Genomic DNA, 25,477 nt, shown 5'->3' on the forward strand with positions numbered 1-25,477 from the left:
AGTGGTACAGGAAGAAGTCCGCATCCTTCAAGAAAAACATGATTTTCATGCAGGACAACGCTCCATCACACGCATCCAAGTACTCCACAGCGTGGCTGGCAAGAAAGGGTCTGATCTGAACCCCATAGAGAACCTGTGGTCCCTCATCAAATGTGAGATTTACAAGGAGGGAAAACAGTACACCTCTCTGAACAGTGTCTGGGAGGCTGTGGTTGCTGCTGCACGCAATGTTGATCGTGAACAGATCAACTGACAGAATCCATGGATGGCAGGCTTTTGAGTGTCCTTGCAAAGAAAGGTGGCTATATTGGTCACTGATTTGTTTTTGTTTTGTTTTTGAATGTCAGAAATGTATATTTGTGAATGTTGATTTCCCTGATGAAAATAAATAATTGAAATGGGTATACATTTGTTTTTTGTTAAGTTGTCTAATAATTATGCACAGTAATAGTCACCTGCACACACAGATATCCTCCTAAAATGGCTAAAACTAAAAAAGCCCCACTCCAACTTCCAAAATATTCAGCTTTGATATTAATGAGACTTTTGGGTTCATTAAGAACATGATTGTTGTTTAATAATAAAATTAATCCTCAAAAATACAACTTGCCTAATAATTCTGCACTCCCTGTATATATATATGAATGGCCTCTACTGTCATTTTACAATAATGCAACAGATTAGAGGGCCTTTTGTTCTCAGTTCAAAGCAAGACAAATTAAAACGATAAAAATGTGTAAAAGGATAAAAATGTAAAAACATAATGGTCGGTTTGTTTTTTGGTTGGACCCCTTAGCCACACTGGTCATTGGGGTACCAATTTGCTGTGGTGTGTCTTGTGCAAGTAACCACTGCCCTACGGAAACTAAACATTTCTAAAATCTATGCATGAGATCGTTTGTGAGGAAGTGAGACTGTAATTCCCATGTGTGGGTTTTGTGAAAGTAAATGTGATACAAAATATTAATATTTAATATGGGGTTCGTACGGGAGCTTGAATTTCCTGAAAACACTTGAATTTTAATGTTGTGTTTTCAAGGATTGAAAATTGCTTGGATATTGGGTGAGGTGCTTGGAAATGCTTGGTGTTGTTGGCATGTTTCTCAAAGTGTCTGCTACACTGCTCTCTGGTGGCTTTGCTTTGCTTCCCTCGTGATTAACGGCAGCTGGCATTAGTTTGAATGGCATTTGTCTATAATATGTCATCGCCCTCTACAGAACAGGTGTGTGCTACAGCTAAACAGGGCATGTTTCTCAAAGTGTCAGCTACACTGCTCTCTAGTGGCTTTGCTTTGCTTCCCTCGTGATTAACGACACCTGGCATCAGTTTGAATGGCATTTGTCTATAAGACGTCATCGCCCTCTACAGAACAGGTGCATCTAAACAGGGCACTATATAATGTGTATTAGGGGAACTATTACGTATCAATTATGTATTATGGGCCATGCTATAAGAAAATAAACGGAGCGTGTCCCAGTGGTTGTAATGAGATGAACTTCCTACAACTGAAAATGTAGGCTACTTACTCTATTACTGTCATTTTACCCAACACCTATACGGTGAGAGATTTGTCTTAAAAACAAATACATTAGAAATTTATTGAAGATCCAAATTTCACATTTCTTGATTTATGCAAACGCAAGATTAAAAATCGCATATGCAAATCATCAATGTATTTGTGGCTGCAAATTTTTTCCTTTCCATGGTATTGGAAACATTGAAAAATCGGCTTTGAAAGTCCTTAAAAAGTTCTTGAATTTGGCCATGAAAAATGTGCACGAACCCTGCTAATTAATATGTGTATGTCATTGTTGTCATGTGAAAAAGACATCTCTAAAATCATTTTTTTCAGTATGAAAAAAACGCAATTTTACATGGATGTACACATGTTTTTAAATTTGTGGGGGATTTGTCATTTTGACCAAGTTGACGGTTGGCTGTTTTTTGCAGGAAACGAGTTTGGTCACCCAGAATGGCTTGATTTCCCCCGTAAGGGCAATAACGAGAGTTACCACTACGCCCGGCGGCAATTCAACCTTCTGGACGTGACGCATCTTCGCTACCGGCAACTTTACAACTTTGACCGCGACATGAACCGCACCGAGGGCAAATATGGCTGGCTCGCCGCCCCGCCGGTAAACAAACCGATACCACACTTTTTCAAAGTTATATTAGTGCTGTCAACCTTGACAAACATAGAAACAAAAAGGAAAATAAATAAATTGAGAAAAACAGAGAGCCAGACGGGGAGGAGTGAAATAGAATTTAAAATGTGTCCTTATTGTCATTGATAACAACTTAGTGAATATTGTTTACTAAAAAAACTAAAAGATGGATACAGAGAAAAAAATCAAGGAAGACAAAGACGGACATTAAGACAGAAATAAACAAATCGAAAAATGGGGGAAAGGATGATATAATGAGAGAGGGCTAGAACTAGGGAGAGAGAGCGAGAGAGAGATTGAAATAGGTACACATAAAGAGAGTTTGAAAAGGGGAGAAATTGAGAGAGAACAAGATAGTGATATGTTGAGTGAAAGAGAGGGATTTGAAAATGATACACAGAAAATGAGTGTGAGAGAGAGAGAGAAATAGAGAGCAAGAAAGAGAAAGGGAGAGGGAGAGAGTTTGAAATAGATCAACAGAAAGTAGAGAGTGAGAACTAGAGAGAGAAAGAGGGAGAGAAACAAAGAGAGCAATAGATACAGAGAGGAAGGTAAAGAGAAAGATGGAGGGAAACAAAAAGATTCAAAATTGAGAAAGTGACAGAAGAAAATAGACACATTGAGAGAGGGGGGTGAAAAGAGAAGGGGGTGGAAAGAAAGAGAGAGAGAGAGTGGTATGGAACTGAAAAATGCACAAATTTGCACGCTCATCATAAAGAGCAAGTAAGATGGAAAGAGAGTGGGATGGAAAGAGAGAGAGAAAAGGAAACTCATTTGAGTTCAGGGCCACATGGTAGAAATACAATTCCTACCGGGGTTGGACTGGTAGATTAAAGAGGAAGAAAGCGAAAGAGGTAGAGAAAGGAAGGAAGAGAGAGACAGAGAGAGAAAAGGGAGAAAGTAAAAGAGAGAGAATGAGAGAAAGAAAGAAATGGAGAAAGAAAGTGACAATAGAAAAAGACAAAAAGACTTTTCATTTGAATTTCTAAAGTAACTACTTACATTGTTATTATGTCATTACCAGCATTGGTGAGCTATTTTCAGAACAGGTTCACGGGAAACTCAACTGTCCTTAGGGGGCACCCTGGTGCCCTCTGGCATCACTTTGGAGCCCCGCACCCTAATGGCTCCCTGGTGCTTTTTCAACAAACCACAGCCCAAACACCTTCACCCAAGGAAAATGGCCGGCAACGCCAAGCCTTGTATATGATATTCATTTAGCCTAAAATTCAGACAATAGAGGGCACCTGAGAGAAAGAAGGAAAGGGAGACAGCAAGAGAGAAAGAAAGAAAGAGAGAAAAAAGGAGTGTGGAAGAGAGAGAAAGCAAGGGAAAGGGAAAGACAGGGAAAAAGAGTGAGAAAAGGAAAAGTGAGATAGAATAAGAAAAAAGAGAGGGAAAGAGTGACAAAAAGAGAAGGAAAGAGAGGGGAGGGGGAGAGAAAGAAAGAAAGAAAGAGAATAAAAAGAGAAAAAAAACAAGAAAGCGAGAAAGAAAGAGAGTGAGAAATATTGGGAAAAAGCGAGAGAAATATATAAATGCAGCTCCAGTAGCTTTGTGAGTGGTGCCTAGCTTTGGCGACATCCAGTGGAAAGATTTGATTGCAACCCATTTTTCTTTTGTGCTTCTCTCTGTCGTCTTGCAGGTCAGATTAAAACCATTGGCGTAGAAGGTTAAATCTAACTGTCTTTTTCTTAAGATAAATTGATCGTCAAACGTTGGTGCCAGAATCTGGGGTCGTTTTCAGAGACAGGAACAAAAAAATGAACACAGGCTTGAATTAGCAAACACAGCTAGTTCCTTCTCAAGTATGCGCTCTAGAATGAGCCAAATCTGTCAGACATACGGAGATAAACGTCCTTCAAATAGACCTCGGCCATCTTTTCCTCGCTTCCCGTCTTCGCCTCTTCAATTAATAACGCCGCTTAGCCGACTATTTCTCTGACGGCGGCAGATGATGTCAACGCACAGTAAATTGATCGGGATTAGGCACGATTGATCGGCCTGCAAGCAGCACGGGAGAGTCTCTTCACCTTGTTACTCTGCCGACTGCCTTTGTTCCTCCCCCCTTTGTCGACTCGGGATAATTGCAATCATGTCGGCCTCTTAGCTGCAATTTTTTTTATTGATTGTGAGTCATCTCCTTTAATTTCCCCAGCGCTTGTGACTGACACAAGATAAAGTTAGCGCTCAAATTGGGTTTTCTTGCAAATGCGCAACTTCAAATGGTTAAGAAAATGTTTGGGTGATGTTCAAAAAAGTAGGTTATGAAAAAAAAAGAATTAGTATGAAATAGTATGGAAAAGGTTTCAATTGAAAGGCAAGGGCTAGTATCATATTGGAAATAATTTTACGAGTCTGCTTATTTGTAAACGGAAATAATGTAGCGAAATGACGTACGTCGGCTTGGTTTTTGGGTATCCTGTTTCAGTCTGATAGTGATGTTTCTCTGACTAGTATTTTGAAATAGTTATATCTTGAATCCCAAGAGTTTAGGCTTTCCAAAGATCTGTGGCATGAAGTATTTCAGTGACAAGTGACCTTGTACAAACACTCATTTGGTAATCAAAAGTCCAGCAGCCCACAGGTGGGCAGACGGAACGTTAAAGTACCGTATATCATTTAATTATTTCTGTGTATCGTCTTTCTTTGTAAAAATATCATGTTTCAATGAGGGGACATGCGGCTTATTTTTCCTTTATAAATGTACCGGGTGCGGCTTATAATCAGGTGCCCTCTATTGTACGAATTTTAGGCTAAATGAATATCATATACAAGGCTTGGCGTTGCTGGGCTTGGCGTTGTTGGCCATTTTCCTTGGGTGAAGGTGTTTGGGCTGTGGTTTGTTGAAAAAGCACCAGGGAGCCATTAGAGTGCGGGGCTCCAAAGTAATGCCAGCGGGCACCAGAGGGCCCCCTAAGGACAGTTGAGGTGCCCGCGGACCTGTTCTGAAAATAGCTCACCAATGCTGGTAATGACAAAATAACAATATAAGTTGTTACTTTAGAAATTCAAATGAAAACATTCCTGTTCATGAGCTTCATGGACAAAATAAATCTGTTTATAGACTCATTTTGAGAAATATGTTTTCCTAAGATACATTTTTAAAATAAAAATAAAAACTTACAATATCAAATTTATCTGAAAACTTCTGTGTTTTTACTGAATAATTTTGTATAAAACGGCACAAAAATACAAGAAAAAAATATGAGCAACATCTTATGACAATAAGTCAAGAATGTTTTTGTTCTGTAGTAGCTAAATTACTTTGGCACACATAAAGACCATGCTAATTTTGAAGTTGGAAGAAAAAAGTAAAATATATAGGAGAAGACGCTATTTTTTGGCATACACAAAGATTCAGTGCAGAACGCCAATTATCGGCTCAGAATATCTTTTGCATGGTATTAACATTACCATTATATTCAAATGTATATTAAAAAAAAATCTAGTTTTAAGTCCAGTTGCTCAAGCGTGTAAGTCACAATTACAGCCAATTTATGTGTTAGTATTTTATCTGAAAATACTCTCCATGACATTAGCATTCATATTATATTCGAATATTGACTTTTGTTTTTTCGTTCAACATTCAGTCACTTAAGAGTCAAAGTCACAATTGCTACCAATTTACGAACAGAGATTGCAAGGCATTTGCATTTTATCTGAAATACTTTACATGGTATTAGCATTAGTTTTGTATCCAAATACTGGTATTTGTTTAAGGATTCTGAGTCCAGTCGCTCAAAAGTATTCACAATTACTGGCAATTTACCAACATACTCTGAAAGGTATTGGCAGTTCACCTCGAAATACTCTGCATGATATTAGCATCGGCATTATATCGTAATATTGATATTTGTTTCGGGGTTCTACATTCAGTCGCTCACAAGTATAAGTCACAACTACTGCCAATTTACCAACATACTCTGAAAGGTATTAGCATTATCATTTTATCTGAATATACTGTGCATGGTATTAGCATTTGCATTATAACAAAACACTGGTATTTGTGTCAGGGTTCCAAATCCAGAAGCTTAAAAGTATTATTTAAAATTACAGCTAGTTTAGGAACATACTGTGCGAAGTATTCGCATTAGCATTAGCATCTGGAAACACAACTGTCTCTAAGATATTACAGCGCTGGATCACTGGCAATGAGTTGACATTGCTAACGTCCGCTAAAGTAACATTAACTCGGTCCTGTCAGAAGCTAGCGCCACCTGGAATAAGGAATCATACGTCCCGCTGATGCACCGCTTTGTAATCCCCTGGATCGACATCCGGGGGAATGAAGTGATGACTATTCATGAAGTCCCTGTTGTCCCCTTTGTCCCCATTGTGGCCCCCCGCAGGCCTTTGTGAGCGCTAAGCACGAAGAGGACAAGGTGATCGTGTTCGACAGGGCCAACGTGCTCTTTATTTTCAACTTCCACCCCAGCAAAAGCTTCCAAGACTACAAGGTGGCCGTGCAAGCCCCGGGGAAGTATCCTTTTTCACTTTCTGTGAATGAATGGACGGATGAATGGCTGAATGAATGGTCTTTAGTCTCATTATACAATTATAAAGAAATTGTAAGACGTTTCCTTTCCGTGCAAATGAAACAAATTAAAATAAGGTTAAAATATGCAAAAGGATAAAAACATTAAAAAGACAATATGTTGAAGGTATGTGATAAATATGGCAATAGTCACTGTGCCATGACAGCTATACACGTCACTTTAGCTAAGATGTGTTAATGCAGTGCTTCTCTATTTTTTTCAGTATGACCAATTATTTTTTAACACCATTGATTCTATTCTAAGATTTGTTTTAACACAGAATTAAATCAATTGTTATTTATTGGTTATTGATTAAAATGATGTAAAAGTAAGGTACAAATAATGTTTTGATTACGTTAAATAATTGGTTAAATAATTTGGGTATGGTTTTTTTAAGAAAATGTCATTTGTTGTTATTAATTGAATTAGTGCCATGAAAATAGCAGTGTTGGTTTTTTTTTTTAATTAAATGTAATAATTGAAATAATGACTAAAATACTAATAAAATTAAGTTAAATTAAATTAAGACTATGTTTTATCCTCCTTTTTATTTAAATTTAATACTTTGTTTTATTGATCATTATCAAGATATATAACATTTTATTAAAAAAAATAACATTTGCCTACTATCCTAAGCAATGTTCAACGTTTCTTTGTTTTTTTTTACTGTATTAAATTCCTTTTGTACGACTAAGAGACACAAAATATTTCACTCTGTCTCTTTAAATAATATTATGTGTTTTACGTAGTGGTTTGAGCCAGGCTAAAAAATGATTAACTAAATACATAATTTTAAACTTCCGGTATTTCAGTGTATTTTTCACAATCAATAATTTGAATATTAAAAATTTTTAGAATTTGATTTGTATTACTTAGGCCAGAAAAAGTTTTGTTTGGAACAATGGAAATCGTTTCCCACCCCTCAAAAGCTTTTCAAAAGGGGAGCCGTTATGGCTTTAATCGTATTAATTGTTTGTCAGTCATTAAATCGGACTTTGATCCATATTTAGTGTGGAGTGCTCTACGTGGCTGATTAAAGGAGGCAAAAGACGTGGCGGGGATAAAAATAAAAGCGGCCTGGCAGGAGGCAAACATGCTGTTTATTTGCAGATGAGGAAGTTGGAGAATAAAATACGAGAGAACAACAGCACCGGATGCTAATCTCTTAATATCGAGCGCTAATCGCTAGCGTGTTTTGACGCCACGTAATTACAACCTCTCTTGTTAGGGTGAAGTCGGGGCACGCTGCGTAATCGCCTTCACGCTCACTTTTTTTTGACTGCAGGCGCCGTAAACATTTCTAAAATCTATGCGTGAGATCGTTTGTGAGGAAGTGAGAGTGTAATTCCCATGTGTGGGTTTTGTGAAAGTAAATGTGATATAAAGGGAATCTGAGGGATGAGTATGTAAGAGAAAATTAGGATATGCATGGGTGTGTGAGTGGGAGAGCATGAACATGAGTGTGTATAGAATAGATATGAATGAACTGTTTAAGAATACGACAAAACTATCATGGGTAATTATGTGAGAAACCTTTTATGTGGCATCCCTAATGTCTCCCTGTGAGTGTAAACTTGTGTGTGTGCATAGCTCAAGGTGTGAGAGTAAAAAAAAACGAGTGAACAAGCACATGTGAGAGTAAGCGTATGAGTAAGAAAATATGACACCAGCAGTTTATTAGAGTCATTGGGAATATTCATGTCACAATGGGAATATGCACGTGATATTGAATGAATGGGAGAGCATCCACAGTACGAGACGAGACAGAGAAGGTGTTAGAGAATATGAGAAAGCTTTTATGAGGAAACTTTGTATGAGTTCATCATCATTATTGTAAGTGAAGATTTATTTGGGAGTACAAGAAAATAAGCAAGTAAGATTGACTGAACATGTTTTTATGGAGGACCACTGTGTGATTCTGATTTGAATGTGTGAGTGAACTTGAAGTGAGAGATTAAGTGTATGAGAAAAATTGGGAACATGTATGATAGAGGGTGTGATTGTGAGAGTAGCTGCACAAGTGTGTGAGTAAGAGAATCACTACCTGAGAGTACAAATACACAACTGAGCAAGAATGTGTGAGAGTATTGTTTGTGTGCACTATATATGAGTAACAGAAAAATAAATATCGCAGCAGGGTTGTATGAGAAACATTAGGAATGTGCCTACGCATGTCAGATTGAGTGAGTGGGAGCTATGAAAAAAAACATGTCAGAGAATGTGTTTGTGAACATAAAAGAGCTTTTATGTTGGAACTTTCTATAAGTTCATCATGGTATGTGTGAGTTAGATTTGCTTTTGAGAGGATGAATCCTGAATATGAAATTGAAACAATGTATCAATGAGAGGATAGGCTGAACATACCACAGTATGAGAAAGCTTTTATGTAGGATCACCGTGTCAGTGCATTTGTACATGTGAGAGCATAAACACATGAGAAAAACTGGATGAGTGTATGTTACAGTGTGTGATAAAGAAGCTGTTAAAGTATAGTGTAAGAGATTAAAATGGCTGAGAGTACAAACACAGGATTGAGCAAGAATGTGTGAGATTGTGAGTAAAAGTTAAAGTCAAAGCAGGAGTATGTGAATATGGATGTCAATTTGTGTGAGTGAGAGAGCATCCACAATACAAAACCATAATTAAGACAGAGAACGTGTTTGAGAATATGAGAGAGCGTTTTGGGGGAACTTTGTTTGGGTTTATCTTAGTATGTGTGAGTGAAATTAAATATAAAGCTCGGGAATATGCACATGGTACTATATTACAATGACTGTTAGATTGACTGAACATACAACATAATGGGAGAGAGTTTATGTAGGACCGTTGAAGGAGGGCACTTAATGAGAGAACTTTATGAGTTAATCATATTATGTGTGAGTGTACTCGTATGTGAAAGCATGACTTGGGAACATGTGACAATGACAATAAGATTGATTAAACACATGATGACAGGAGAGTTTTTATGTAGCACCGCTTTGTGAGTGCATCTGTATATATGTAAGTGCACTTCTGTGAGAGACTGAGTATATAAGATCAATTGTGGTGAGAGTGTCGTTTGAGTGCAGAAGGAAGCATGTGTGCAGGAATGTAGCGGAGAGAACAAGTAGATGTGTGTGCGTGTGTTAGAGCTGGCAAGCAAGTGTGTGAGAGGAAGATGGAGGCGTCTCTTGGAGGGTTTGTGAGATGCAGATGCATCGACGGGGAGCTAGCTCTTGTCGGCCGAGGATCCAATTAGAGGCCAAGACGGATGAAAGTGCCACTCAAAGGCGACCGAGGTAAACATGGAGCAGCCCAAAGCGCGCTAAAGTGCTTTTTTATTAGCAGGCGCTACGCTAGTGCTGGCACGGTAGGGGGGCATTGCCCACACCCCGTCAAAATAAAAGCGCTCAAGGCTGATCCCGCACGCTCCAGCTTTAGTGCAACCACTGCTATCACACTGTAATGCTATAAAAGGCCACAAGAAGGCAGGAAAGCCCGTCTCAAAGAAAAATAGTAATCTATGGGAAGTTTTTTTAATAAGTTGCATCCTGTTGATAGCGAAGCTGACCCATCTCCGATAATCCTGTTTTTTTAGTAAATGGGCTATTAGTTGGGCTAACTGTGTTTTTACTACGAATTACTATGCAGCTGATCCTTAAGATTGTCCCTGAAGTCAACAACTACATCTTAACAGGTAGATATAAATGACTACATGCTAACGGCTAAATGCTAATAAGTAGATGCTAACGACGACAGGCTAACGACTACAGATCAGAGCCCAGCATCAACTCTTACAATTTCCGCAGGAACTGTCATTATATCCATCCATCTATCTTTTTCCGTAAAATGTTTGACCTGCTACTCCTCCTAGAGCTTTGTGAAAACCCTGACGGTATAATATATATGTATATATATATATATATATATATATACAGGGTTGGGTAGGGTTACTTTAACTTGATTACCTTCAATTACTTTTGGAGTACTCTAATACCAAATATGCTAAAAAAAGGCAAAATAAACTAAAAATGAATAAAATTATGTGGTAAGCTTTCTCTCCTGGCTTTTATCTCTTTGATCTCCGGCAAAACTAACAGAAAATGCGACAGAATCAAAATGAAAATAAATCCAAGCAGCTTGCCAACATCATTTTTGCCGTTCCATCTATTCCGTTACTCCCCAAGCCTGCACAAAATTTAGTAATTTTATTCATATTTAGTTACTTTTGTCTTTTTTAGCATATTTGGTATTGGGGTAATCCAAAAGTAATTGAAAGTAATCAAGTAAAAGTAACCCTACCCAACCCTGTATATATATATATATATATATATATATATATATATATATATATATATATATATATATATATATACGTCAAGTCATTTTTTTTTGTATAGCCCTTAATCACAGAGTCTCAAATGGCTGATATATATATAGATATACATCTATATCTATATATATATGTTTTTTCTCATTCTCTTTTCTTTTTTCTCCATCTTTCATTCTCTTTCTTTCCTTTTCTTTTGTTTTCTCTTTCGTTCCATCGTTCTCTATTTCTGTCTTCATTTCTTCCTTTCAATTTTATCTGCCGTGGAGTTTTTCCCATACATACAACTTCAGAACTTTAGCTCATTTTCTGCAGGTGCCATTCATTATTAAAATCACATTAACTGTAAATAAAGAAGTTTCTTGTCTTGTTTCAACCCAGCGTGTCGGTGAACTCAGGATAATTCCCGCCGCCTAATACGAGTGGAAGCGGCCATCACATCGCCATCGAAAAAGTAACAGACAAAAAGTCGTTTTCGATGACATTGTTGCTAGCCAATTGCTTTTTGGACAGGCTGATAAGCGGCACTGGATCACATCTTCATCCCTCTTCTCACCGTCATTTTCACGGTGCCGTCCTTCACGCCGACCACGAGACAGACGAGACCGATTCTACCGCCTTTGAACTCGTCTCGTTGATTGCACCTGTTTTTCTGCCTGCTTTCAAGTGCACAAATGGAATCGCTTGGTTTGAGCGCATATTTTTCTTTTTTTTTTTTTGATGGACGAGCTCATGTCTTCGCGGGCCTGGCAGGAAGATTGCAAAAGCAAATAGATGCGTCGCCAGATTGTTCGCTCACGAAGGTGGGGAAAAAAGACGTAAAGGCAGGAAAAATGACAGAGGAGTTTTGTTCTAGCCTGCCGAGTTTACAAGTCAAGTCAAGTCATTTTTATTTGTAAAGCCCTTAATCACAAAGAGTCTCAAAGGGCTTCACAGGTTATTACACATGAGCAGTTTAGGTTATTTATATGCTATGGAGTGAGTTTTAAGCTTAGATTTAAACATTTCCACTAAGGTTGCAGATCGGATCTCAGGGGGAAGAGCATTCCACAACACCGGTGCCCGGATGGAGAACACTCTCGAACCAGTGGAACACTTCTTGGCTCTTGGGATCACCAGAAGACCGGCGCTCTCAGAGCGAAGGCTTCGGGCCGGAACATAGGGGGAGATCAGATCTGAAAGATATGAGGGGGAAAGTCCATGTATGATTTTGTATAATAATAAGAGAATCTTGAAATCACATTAGGCTAACAGGGAGCCAATGCAGGTTAGCCAAAATTGGTTAGTTAAAAGCCTCACTGCGGCATTTTGTACCAGCTGAAGACTCTTGAGTCTGGTCATCGGAAGACTGGAAAGTAGTGCATTACAGTAATCGAGACGGGAGGTAACAAACGCGTGAATTATAATCTCCGCATCCGACTGAGACAGTATAGGACGAATTTTAGCAATGTTACGAAGATGGAAGAAAGCGGTTCTAGTAATTTTCTTCACATGTGTTTGAAAGGACAGATCGGGGTCAAATGTGACGCCTAAATTTTTAAGTGAGTCACTCTGTGTGATGCGACATTTGTCAATGTTCACAGCAGTTTTAGAGAATAAGTCGCGGCATTTAGATGGACCAATAACTGACATTTCGGTCATCCACTCTTTTATCTCAGTGAGGCAGGCCTCCAAATTTGCACAGCTTAGTGTGGCAGATTCCTCCATCGGGAGATATAGTTGAGTGTCATCTGCGTAGCAATGGAAACTGATATTATACTTGCGAATAATATCACCTAATGGAAGCATGTAAATGCTGAAGAGAAGGGGGCCAAGCACTGAACCCTGCGGAACACCACAGGTAACACTAAAGGGCTCAGATGTCATTTCGCCATACAGGACTGTCTCAGAAAATTAGAATATTGTGATAAAGTTCTTTATTTTCTGTAATGCAATTAAAAAAACAAAAATGTCATACATTCTGGATTCATTACACATCAACTGAACTATTTCAAGCCTTTTATTATTTTAATATTGCTGAATTTGGCTTACAGCTTAAGAAAACTCAAAAATCCTATCTCAAAATATTAGAATATCATGAAAAAGTATACAAGTAGGCTATTCAACTAATCACCTGAATCATCTAATTAACTCGAAACACCTTGCGAGGGTTTCCTGAGCCTTAAAAACACTCAGCTTGGTTCAGTAAACTAAATCACAAGTATGGGGAAGACTGCTGATCTGACTGCTGTCCAGAGGACCATCATTGATACCCTCCATCAGGAGGGTAAGACACAAAAAGAAATTTCTCAAAGAGCAGGCTGTTCACAGAGTGCAGTTTCAAAGCATATCCACAAAAAGTCTGTTGGAAGGGAAAAATGTGTCCGGAAACGCTGCACAACCAAGAGAGATGACCGCAGCCTTAACAAAATTGTGAAGAAGAGCCGCTTCCAGAATTTGGGGGAGCTTCAAAGACAGTGGGCTGAAGCTGGAGTCCAGGTATCAAAAGCCACAGTTCACAGACGTGTCCGGGAAATGGGCTACAATAGCCGTATTCCCATGGTCAAGCCACTTCTGAACTCAAGACAACGGAAGAAGTGTCTGACTTGGGCTATGGAGAAGAAGCACTGGACAGTTGCAGAGTGGTCCAAAGTCCTATTTTCAGACGAAAGCAAGTTTTGCATTTCATTTGGAAGTCAAGGCGCCAGAGTCTGGAGAAAGGCTGGAGAGGAGCAAAATCCAAGTTGCTTGAAATCCAGTGTGAAATCAAGTTCCTACAGTCAGCAATGGTTTGGGGAGCCATGTCAGCTGCTGGTGTTGGTCCACTGTGTTTCATCAAGTCCAGAGTAAATGCAACTGTGTACCAAGAGATTTTAGAGCACTACATGCTTCCATCTGCTGAAAAGCTCTATGGAGATGAGGATTTCATTTTCCAGCATGATCTGGCACCTGCCCACAGTGCCAAAACCACCAGTAACTGGTGCACTGACCATGGCATCACTGTCCTTGATTGGCCTGCTAATTCCCCTGACCTGAACCCCATCGAGAATTTGTGGGGTATAGTTAAAAAGAAGATGAAAGACACCAGACCTACAAATGCAAATGAGCTGAAGGCCGCTATCGAAGCATCCTGGGCATCAATAACACCTCAGCAATGCCACAGGCTGATTGCCTCCATGCCACGCCGGATTGATGCAGTAATCCGTGCAAAAGGATTCCCAACCAAGTACTGAGTGCATCAATGGACATTTTCAAATGTTTGATTTAGTTTTGCTGTTATAAAATTATTTTTTTACTTGGTCTGAGGAAGTATTCTAATATTTTGAGATAGGATTTTTGAGTTTTTTTCAGCTGTAAGGCAAAATCAGCAATATTCAAATAATAAAAGGCTTGAAATAGTTCAGTTGATGTGTAATGAATCCAGAATGTATGACATTTTTGTTTTTTTTAATTGAATTACAGAAAATAAAGAACTTTATCACAATATTGTAATTTTCTGAGACAGTCCTGTATTTAACACAGTGCGTCCTATCTGAGAGGTAGGATCTGAACCATAAGAGGACGTTTCCTGAGAGACCAATCCATTTTTCCAACCATTCTAGTAAGATATTATGGTCCATTGTGTCAAAAGCAGCACTAAGGTCCAGCAGCAGCAAATGTGATGAAGCGCCAGATTCCATTGCCCGTAGGAGATCATTGGTTACCTTAATCAGAGCTGTTTACAGGGTTCGTACTGGTGCTCGAAATCTTCAAGGTCATTAAAATGCTTGAATTTTGAGTAAAGTGCCTAAAAATTCGTGAATGTGTTACCAATACCATGTCCACGGATGCCCTAGCCACCTGGGTCGTCGGGGCACCAACGAGGACGCAACTCTGGACAGCCTTCTTCACTTTTGAAAGTCCTTGGCGTGTTCTTGGGTCATGACAAAGTTGGAAGTTGGCACCAGTCCATTCCTTAATGTTGTCGGCCCAGTTCTTTTTTGGTCTTCCTCTCCTACGCCCTTGGACTGTGCCCTAGATAATTTTAAAAAGGGTGTGAAAATGACACAGACACGCCTGCTCTCGGTCATTATGGCATTGTCATATAAATTGTCCCTGACAACTACATACCTGTCTACCTCCACGGCTCCATGCCCGTACAAACTTGTATTTTCCCTTACAAAATACAAAATTATCGTACACCATGTGGTTTTTTTTGTTTGTTTTTTTTCGGAATGATGCATGATGGGAAAATCCCCAGGCGGCAGACGCATGCGCAAATTAGTATCAAACTGCTCGCTTCGTTTGCAACGAAAAAAACGATACCGAGATAGAGGCTTCCGCGGCGAACTCCTTTGATTTAATTGATTTGCCGTTTGGTGATAGCTGGTGTATACCGGATGGTACCCATCATTGACAAATTTGCGTTTTTCCGTATTGATTTCCTTGTACTTCGTACTCGTCTTAAAATGCATAAAAAACGTACTTTGTACGGCAAAATCGTACAGGTTGACAGGTATGCAACTATCGGCCGCACCCAAGAAAACAGCACTTTTTAGAAAATCGTCACTTTTGGCTCGACTCACTAAGAAGAAGTGCCTCTTTCTGCTCAGAAACGGTTACGCAAATATATATTTTTTTTAATTGATATTTTATCGATGATAAATATTATGCACCAAATTATTTTGTAATTTTTTTGCAAGGGGGAAGGCACGGCATCTGGGTGGTTAGGGCGCAGCCTCACAGTGCAAAGGTTCAAGGTTTAAGTCCAGCGACCACAGCCTCCCCGTGTGGAGTTTGCATGTTCTCCCCGTGCCTGTGTTGGTTCCCTCCAGGCAATTTGGTTTCCTCCCACATTCCCAAAACATGCATGTCAGGTTAAATAGCCAGTCCAAATTGAAGTGAGTTGTTTGTCTCGGTGTGCCCTGCGACTGGCTGGCAAGCAGTTCAGGGTGTCCCCTGCCCAGTGCCCAAAGATGGCTGGGATAGGCTCCAACACGCCTGCGACCTTACTGAGGATAAGCGGTGCAGATAATGGACACACGTAAAACATAATTTAGAATAAGTAAAACAGAAATCAAAAGATCATCAGTCTCTGAGGTTCAAACATTGAATGCACTCTGCTTCGGAGCAACTAGAAACTTTTAAATGTGTCAAAATTTGGCTAATTTTTTTTTTTGCTTTTCATACATACAGTAATTTATTTTTTGTCTTCTGTATTGAACTCCATTATTACCCCACACCTATGGAGCCCTTAACATGTTTGTAAACAAGTGTGACGTATTAAAGCTGCGCGAGCATTTTTGAAGCGGATAGCAGAATTCATGTCAGTTTATAGCAGCTCAGTGACACAAAAAGATCATAGATCATAGATAGGAACAGCCTCAAATAGCACAAAAAAATGTGCTAGCAGCAAGATAGCGACTTTATTTTAGTCATCAAAGTCAACAAAAAAAATATCTTTCGGCGCTGGATTTCTTCCTTTGAGATCCCAGAAAAATTTCAAAATTAGCATGGAAAGTGCTTGCAAAGTGCTTGAATTTGGTCATGAAAAAGGTGTACGAACCCTGTTTTCTTTGGTCTTGGAGGAATCTCATCGAGTCTGCTTTCAGCCTGTATGTCTTTCTGGATATCGAGTCTGAGGGGATTACTCACATGAGACACTCCTCTACAAGCGTAGACTACATAGAAACAATTAGCCTTCGTGTTGTGGAATTACTGTAATTTCTTTGAGGTCGCTGTTGACAGCTGGTGTTGGTGGTCATATTTTTCGGTGTCCCAATTCAAGATTTGTCTGATATCTCCAAAAACTATATTGAATTGTAGCAGTTTTCATTCAAGAGCTCAGATATTGTCCCTGATATTGGATCATAATTACAAGTAGGCCATTATTGTTTCCGCTCCTGCTTCTCAATCCTGGTACACAATCTAATATTGGTATCAATTATCAGTCTAACAACAATCCCATAAATGATATCAAATTGTATACGTTTTCATTTAAAATCTCTCATATTGGCTCTGACATTGGTTCTCATTACAAGTGGTCCATTCTTGTTTATGCTCCTGCTCTTCCATCCTGGTACACAATCCATTATTGGTATCATAGAGCTCTTTGATATCATTCACAAAAACAACATCTGTCTCTCTTTTTCTTTTTCTTCCCCTATTTCTTGCCCATTCTTTCTACTCATCTCCTTCATTTTTTTTTTTTTTTTTTTTTTTTTTTTGCTGCTTTTTTCCGTTCCTGGTCTCCAATCCAATATTAGTATGAAATCTTAGTACAATATCAGTCCCAAAACGTTATCAAATGTTATCGGTTTTCATCTAAAATACCTGATATTGGCTCTAATATTAGCTCTGATATGGTCGATTTTTTACAAGCAGTCCTTTCAATTTTCTGTTCTTCAATCCATGTGCGTGACCCATTTTTGGTATCAAATATTGGTCTAATAGTAAACGGGATAGTGTAAGACTCAAAAACGTAAATTCATTCAAAATCTCAGACCATGGTTCTGATATTGACACTTATCTACAAGAAGTTAATTCCAGTTTCTGCTCCTGCTCTTTGATCCCAGTTTGATATCAGCACAAAAAAACTGTATCTCTGATATTAGCTCAAATTCTTGTCTCCACTTTCCTCAACCACTACATACCAGGTACAGAATCAAGCTCGATTCCGACGAGGTGTTGTACGGGGGCCACGGACGTCTTGACCACAACACAGAGTTCTTCACCGAGCCCCAGCCCTTCAACGGGCGGAGCCATTCCATGCAGGTATGCCACTCACCTGGATGTGATACTGACATAAATATATTGCAGAAAGTCCATATGAATATGGGTGTGTTCGTTATGTAAAAACACACATAAAATACTAAATCTTATACAAGTGATTCCCTACTTAATGTCACACGTGCCTTGATTAAAAGAATTCGTTACTCATTCTTGTAAAGTCGCATTAATTTGGCTGTACACGCCAGTAGCCATAATAAATAAAATAAATATACAAATGGTGATGCAACTACATTGGGTAAATGTAAAATGTAATATTTTAGATGTTATGAGGAGACATGACCAAGTTGTGCTAGTGTTTCTACAGAAAATCTAAATATATTCTATATAAGGAGAGGTAGAGCTGAGACACTTCCAAGATGTGCTACTACTATAGAATTACAAAATATGTAATAAATACCAAGAGACAGAGAGGAGACAAGACCAAGTTATGCTACTTTTTGGATAGAAAAACAATTATGAAGAGGTAGAGAAGGTATATGACCAATTTGTGCTACTACTTCCATAGCAAATTGAGATATATTCTAATTACGAAAAGGTACAGAGGAGACATGACCAAATGCTACTACTTCTATAGAAAATCCAACTGAATTAATATTACAGAGAATTAGAAAGGAGACCAAACCAAGTTGTGCTATTGCTTCTGTAGAAAATCAAAATGTATCCTAGTTAGGGAGCAGTACAGAGCAGACACTCAAAATGGTGCTACTTCTACAGAATATCAAAATATATAAAAAATACCAAGAGGTAGAGAGGAGGCACCAACAAGTTATGCTGTTACATACAAATAGATTCTACTTATGGAGCGTTAGAGAGGAGTCACAACCAAGTTCTGTTACTATTTCTACAGAAAATAATATATATCATTCTAGAGCGGTAAAGAGAAAACACGACCAAGTTTTTTTACTATCTAACAGAAAATCAATATATAATTTCAGAACTACTTCTATAGAAAATGAAAATATATTCTAATGATAAACATATTAGCTTTGAATCTTTCTAATACGTTTTTAGCTGATTGAATATTATCGCATGGCATCAAGTGACTAATAATGGTCTTGTATTCCCTACCAAGCCGAAACGCCAAATTCGTCCGTTATAGCTCGGTAGTGACCAGCAAGTCACAACTGAGTAACTTAGTCGCCGAGAGGAGGCGTCAAAAAGTGGAGGAAAACTTTTTTTCTTGATGAGCAAAACAACAACATTTTTATCTGCGTAAATGCGAGGTTCGCATCGAGTTCATGTAAACAAAACCGCCGTTCACCCTTCTAGCACTTCTCGCACAGAACATGAAAAAGTAACTGACTAATTTACTTTCCTGACGTAAGGAAAAGCAGATTCTAATGAGGAGCTGAAGTTCTATTGCTTTTTTTGTTGTTGTTTTTTTGAAAGGACTTTTATCTAGCATGTATGGATGCTTCACTGCTGGGTGAAAATAATAGCAACAGCTAATTACAGAATACGATTTAAGTAACTTAAAACTTGAGTACAAGCTTGAAAATCTGCATTATTACATTAGAACAGGAATCTAGAACCTATAGCTCCGAACCATATAGGCTCTTTTCATGAGTACATATGGTTCAGAGATAAAATATAATATGTGCAATGCTAAATAGATCGCTTCATTCTTTGCCTATTGTCATAGATGCGATTCCAAGACAATATTTTTCAGTCAAGGATTCGGTCCAGTATATATGGTACACAATTTTAACTACAGTTTATGGTTAGGGTGTCTAACCAGCAGACCCTGTTGTATCTGTAAATCGCATAATAATCCTTCATATGGAAGCTCATTACACAAATTAGTGTTGAGACAATTTATGATGAAACTCACAGAACAAACTTTATCCCCCAATTTTTTTTTTACCTAGAAGCACTAGCAAAGCACAAAGAGCGATTTGATTAGGTGATCGGTAGGAATGGTCAGAGTTATTTTTAGAGCTAGGGTTATCATTTGAAATGGGGTTAGGGCAAGGGTTCCTGCTAAAGCTAGGTGTAGCGCTATGATTAAGAGCGAGCCTTGGGCTGCAAGACTTTAGGGTTACGAAAAAGGTTGGGACTTGAGTTTGGGTTTGAAACCAAGGTTTAGGCTCTTGATTCTTTTAGTGGTTGACAGGAGTCTATTTAACCCCACCTACAAAAACTAACCTCGTAAAAATATTATAATAACAAGATATCATTTTTTAGAAATGCTTATCAAACTGGGTGCCCTTTACAAATATTCTTGACTTGACTTGGATGGTTGTACTGCTGAATGCTTGAAGACAGGTGACACGGCTATGATTGACTGGTTAGTACGCTTGTTGAATGCAGGCTTTTTTAAGTGGTGTGGTTCCTGTTTATTGGTGTAGTGCATGTGTGCTGCCATTGATTGTATAAGTGTCAAGGTGATAAGTATGCATGTAGCAATTCGAGAGGTGTCAGTTTGTTGTCGGTGCCGGGTAAGCTGTATGGAAGAGTCTTGATTAAGAGAGTGAGAGAAAGAACGGATGAGGTGATGGAGGAGCACAGTGGTTTCAGGAAAGGAAGAGGATGTGTGGATCAGGTGTTTGCAGTAAGACATGCGAGTGAGAAATATTTTGCAAAAGGATATTTGTTTGGCTTTTGTGGACTTGGAAAAGGCGTATGACGGTCGTTTGTGGCAAGTGATGGTAATGTATGGAGCGGGTGAAAAGTAGTTGGAAGAATTGAAGAGTTTTTATGTGAACAGCAGAGCATGTGTAAGAAGTAGTTAGTGAGACAAGTGAGTGGTTCCCTGGGTTGACTAGTGTGAGACAGGGATGTGTGATGTCACCATGACTGTTTAATGTGTACATGGATGGTGTGGTGGGAGAGGTGAATGCAAGAGTATTTGGCAGAGGTGTAGAGATGATGGATAACAGTGGAATGGTGTGGCAGGTGAGTCAGTTGTTTGCAGATGAAACAGCGCTTGTGGCTGATTCTCAGGAAAAATTGAGAAGGTTGGTAATGGAGGTTGGAAGAGTGTGTGATAGGCGTAGGTTATGTGTGAATGTTGGCAAGAGTAAGGTGGTGTAGTGTTCACGTGATGGAGTAGGCATGGCAATGGAAGTAAGGTTGAATGGACAGATGCTGGAAGAAGTTGAAAGCTTTAGGTACTTGGGTTGTGATGTGGCTTCAGTTGGTGGAATGGAGTGCGAGGTATTGCACAGAGCAAATCAAGGAAGCAAGGTTTTGGGTGCTCTGAGGAGAGTAATGAGTAACCAGAGTATGAGTATGGATGTTAAGAGAGGACTATATAAGAGTGTGATTGTGCCGATTGTGTTGCATGGTGCAGAGACATGGAGCCTGACCGCAAATTTGAGAAGAAAATTAAATGTTTTGGGGAATTAAGTGTTTGAGGAGTATGATAGGAGTGACAAGATTGGATAGATTGAGAAATGAAATTGTGAGAGACAGAACAGGAGTAGTAGTGGAACTGAGCAAGCATGTGGATGAGAGAGTACTTGGTTTGTTTGGACACATAAAAAGGATGGATGAGGAGCAAATGTTGAAGAGGATCTACAGAGCAGAGGTAAATGGGAGGAGACCAAGAGGAAGGCCACGAATGACGTGGATGGATGAGGTTATGAGTGCATTGGAGGAAGGAGGTCTACATGTAGTGGAAGCTACAGCTCTTGTTAGTGATAGGAATGAGTGGAGAGGTGTTGTGAAAGTATAGTGGGATGTTTGGACATGTTCTAAGGGACCTGTGTGATTTAGCAGAGGTAAACCAGTGAAAGCTGTTGGGCCCTGATGTTGAACCGAAGAGTGTGTTGTGTCACCCTGACCCGTGTGACATGGCCGCTTTCTTGTGTCTCGTTTCATCTGGAGGGATGAAAGCACGACCAACTCGGGTGCCGAGGTGCTTAACTTGTAACTTGTTTGGGCATTTGGGTCGGCAATAGTCAATTTTTTTGTCTTTTTTTTGTTTATTTTTTCCCTTTTTTTTTCTTGTTTTGTGTTTGTGTGTGAGAGGTCACCCCTCTCAAGGGATATGAACAGGGTGGATAAATAGGTTGATACATAGATATCTTAGAAACATAGAAGAGCAAAAAAAGCATTAAAAAGAATGTGAATGTACAGAACTTGACAAAAATTGTTTATTTCTAACAAAACATTAAAACACAAAAAAAATAATCATGCTAACTCCTGTTTATATGCAGTCCTGGTTTAGGCCACTGGTGGGCGCCAAAGAGGCAACAGAGCGGCTTAGTTGTGTTGCGACTGTGTGGGTAAATCCAAGTCTGTTTCATGTCAGTCTCACGACTTTTTTTCTTTTCTTTTTCCCGAGATGATTAATGGCGCTCTGTGACTCTTGCCAGCCGAGCGCGTTCGCTGAATATTAAACAAATTGCTCAAAGAGTTGATCAAGGCCGGCTGGGCAGCTTGTGATGAATATAAACGTAATAATAGAATGTGGCATAGTAAGTTATTGTTAACATTAGTATGTAGTAAATCCTTTCTGCATTTTTGATCACATCTATTGTACATTTAAAAGATGGTCCTCCATTTAAAACGTCTTTTTATTTAATTGATATATTCATTTGGGGGGATTGGGGTTGTTTACCACACCTTTATAAGTAATTTTAAAAGATAATTTATTTTATTTTTTTCTGTAATTTTAAACCATGTTCTCATTTAATAATAAAAAATAATACCAGGAAGAAAGTTCGTCTTTTTAATCTGCCTTTTAGTATTTGTTTTCAGTATTTTCCTTGTAACTAAGCTTAACTATACGTTTCTTGAAACATTAACTACCGTAAATTCCGGACTATAGAGCGCACCTGATTATAAGCCGCACTCACCACATTTCGGGAGGAAAACCGATTTTGTACATACACAAGCCGCACCTGTATATTAGCCTCATGCGCCCATATTGATAAAAACGCAATACAAACACGAAATTAACCCATACCCAAACAGTCCAAAAAACACAGCCGGCAAAATGAACGGAAAATTATACTGGTACTTAAGATTTGCCCGTTGAAAGTAATCCAAGGAAAAAAGTGTATATTTCCAAAGGTAAGGGTGGGAAAATTATATATCCACTATTGTCGACCGCATCCCCAAACACGTCTCACCTTTACTCCACTTCCCGTCAGCCCGCGTTTGCCCCGCCTCTTCTTTCTCATTTGCTCGTGCAAAACATCAAAATACGTTTCTAAAATAAATACATTACAAACATATACAGTTACGAATACATATTATACATGGTTACACATATTGACAAAGAAAGACGGTACACCAAGAGAGTTTTCAAAGCTTTAATAATAATATTATAACTTTCATCCCAAACCGTGCTTGTGAAGGGTAGCAAAACGCTACCAGCAACACGCTTGCAACACAGTAAACAGCTCTGTTAAAAAAAGCATACCGTACTTGTAATAAGCACGGTAAACCGTCCTCATCTTCCTCCTTATAACTGACGTCATCAAAGTCGTCTTCCTTCAGTATGGGAAAGAGATTTTGTCATATAGACGTCGTCCCACGCTCCCTTTTTCAAAAACACGCTAGCATCACGCTCGCAAAGTAAAGTTTACGTGCGGTAGCTCTGTTTCCTTCTATATCGCACTGCTCGATTGCGTTTAGCTTGAAAGCTGCGTCATGTGCCTTTCTTTTTGCAATTTGCATGATGAGGATATGTCTACGCTAATTTAATTTGTGCACAAGCTAAGAAGTTGCAGTCTAAATTTTACCTTTTGTACTCGAGCGCTGCTGGCGGACGTTAGAAAAATTACATAAATTGGCCGCATCACTGAATAAGCCGCAGGGTTGAAAGTTTGGGGAAAAAGTAGCGGCTTATAGTCCGGAATTTATGGTAGATCAAAATGAACAAACCAGGAAAAGGAGACAACACGGGATGTTTTAAAATAATGTAATCCCTTGCTACTTCGTGTTTTGTACTTCGAGGTCTCAGTGCATTACAGGTTATAAAATGTACATGATCAATTATCCCCGATCCATTATCCCCAATCGAATATTGCTGCGAGCTAATGGGCAGTATTGCGCATTTTCCTAGGGCCTTGTGCCTCTTTTTTGCTGATCTGTCCACCAAAAATTGAACTGCACTCTTGCAGCCACGATCCACTATCTCTCATTGCATAATGTTGCGAATGGATAGCAGTAGAGCTGTTTAGCCTGGCTTTTTTTTTTTTTTTGCTGTTTTTCTACCTGAATTAAACTGCACTGATGCGGCCACAAACCTCTCTATTTCCCGTCTAAAATAAATATTTCTGCGAATGAATAGCAGTAGAGCACACTATTGTTTGGCCTGGCATTTTTTTTTTTCAGTTTTTCTACCTAAATTAAACTGAACTGATGCAGCCACAATCCCTTCTATTTCCCGTCTAAAATTAACAGCACCCGAGCAGCCACGATCCATTATTGGCTACTGCTGAGAGCGGGGGCCAATAGAGCGCAGTTAATAATGGAGGGTTGTGACTTTTAACATTTCATAGGGGCTTCTGGTCCCCATTAAGCTTGACAAACAAGGGATTACAGTACTAACATGTTGTAACTTGTTTTCCTAGTAACATAAAATCTACTTTCATGTAATACTGTAATTAAAATAACCACATATCCTTTTTTTCTTTTGAACCCCCCAGGTGTACATCCCCTGCAGGACCGCTCTGGTGCTGGCCAATGAGGAGATTGATTACTGTTATTAGAGGACAGACGCCTTGTCTGATCGGTCCTTTTACACATCACGATTAAGTAGCACAGCACAGTAGCCCAATGGACTTAATTTCATGTTTAACATAAAAGATAAAAAATAAGCGAAATCCTGGAGGACAAAAGTATTAATTTTGCACTTTTGGCTGCTGCAGTTTTTTTGTTTCTTTTTATGTTATATCAATATGTGAAACGTGAAGGGGGGCTCAAGGACGGCATGTAATGGGTACCTTGTCAGTATTGCCAGCAATGTAAACATTTCTGAGGGCATTCTCATGATAAACATGAAAATAAATGTAAATTATGGAATATTAGAGGATATTTTGAATGTTGATTTTGTTTCTGCACACTGTTTTTTGGATAATTCTTCTTACACGGAAAAAAAATATAAAGAAGGGAACTTCCCAATATTAATCTGAAAAAAATGTGTATACTATGCCGTCATTTGGAAACAATTAGATAAAAAATAACCCAACTGAAAAGAAAACTGTACTGATCTGCAACCTGATTCAACTTTCTGGGTGATTTTGTTTAAAAACAAAAGAACAATTAGAAAATATGGGTGGTTTCAATAATATGACCCCTTTTTCTTTAATTCTGATTTTGATTTTTACTTTTGAGGGGGAAGAAACACTATTATTTTCCCCATATTTTTCAGTGTTTATCGGCATTGTTCTTTAAGGCTTGATACAATTTCCTTGTATCGGTACAGAAATGCTACATTTATGTTGCATTATTTAGACTGTGGATGGATTATCGTTTTTAACGACATCCATAAGTACAATCGAAAACTTGCCAGTACCAATATCACTGATATCAGATCAAAGCTGATTCTTGATATTGGTACAAAAATATCACACTGTTGATGCATTTACATTCTGAGGATAAACTATATATTTTTTGTTTTTACTGGAAATAATAATTTCTTAAAGTCCCAATGTGAAATATTTGACCACTAGATGGCACTGTGTTGTCCGGTAGGACCAAGGGACAGTGATGCATGGCACAGCGTGGCAGCAGGATGCTGTCAAAAATTGCACCGACC

At 38.8% G+C, this 25,477-nt stretch overlaps 1 protein-coding gene across 1 annotated transcript in view; it reads left to right on the top strand.

Annotated features, from left to right (window-relative positions):
• Positions 1–24,746, top strand: part of LOC148357517 (1,4-alpha-glucan-branching enzyme-like) — a 153,100-nt gene extending 128,354 nt beyond the window's left edge. The window contains exons 13-16 of the mRNA XM_088345647.1: positions 1,952–2,136; positions 6,519–6,649; positions 17,628–17,745; positions 24,366–24,746. Of these exons, the coding sequence (XP_088201773.1) occupies positions 1,952–2,136; positions 6,519–6,649; positions 17,628–17,745; positions 24,366–24,428 (497 nt within the window). The 3' untranslated portion in view covers positions 24,429–24,746. The remainder of the gene's footprint in view (positions 1–1,951; positions 2,137–6,518; positions 6,650–17,627; positions 17,746–24,365) is intronic.
• The last annotated feature ends 731 nt before the right edge of the window (positions 24,747–25,477 follow it).

This window comes from Urocampus carinirostris, chromosome 10 (assembly GCF_059441175.1).
Source record: "Urocampus carinirostris isolate Australia breed hairy pipefish chromosome 10, RoL_Ucar_1.0, whole genome shotgun sequence".
Classification (NCBI taxonomy): Eukaryota; Metazoa; Chordata; class Actinopteri; order Syngnathiformes; family Syngnathidae; genus Urocampus; species Urocampus carinirostris.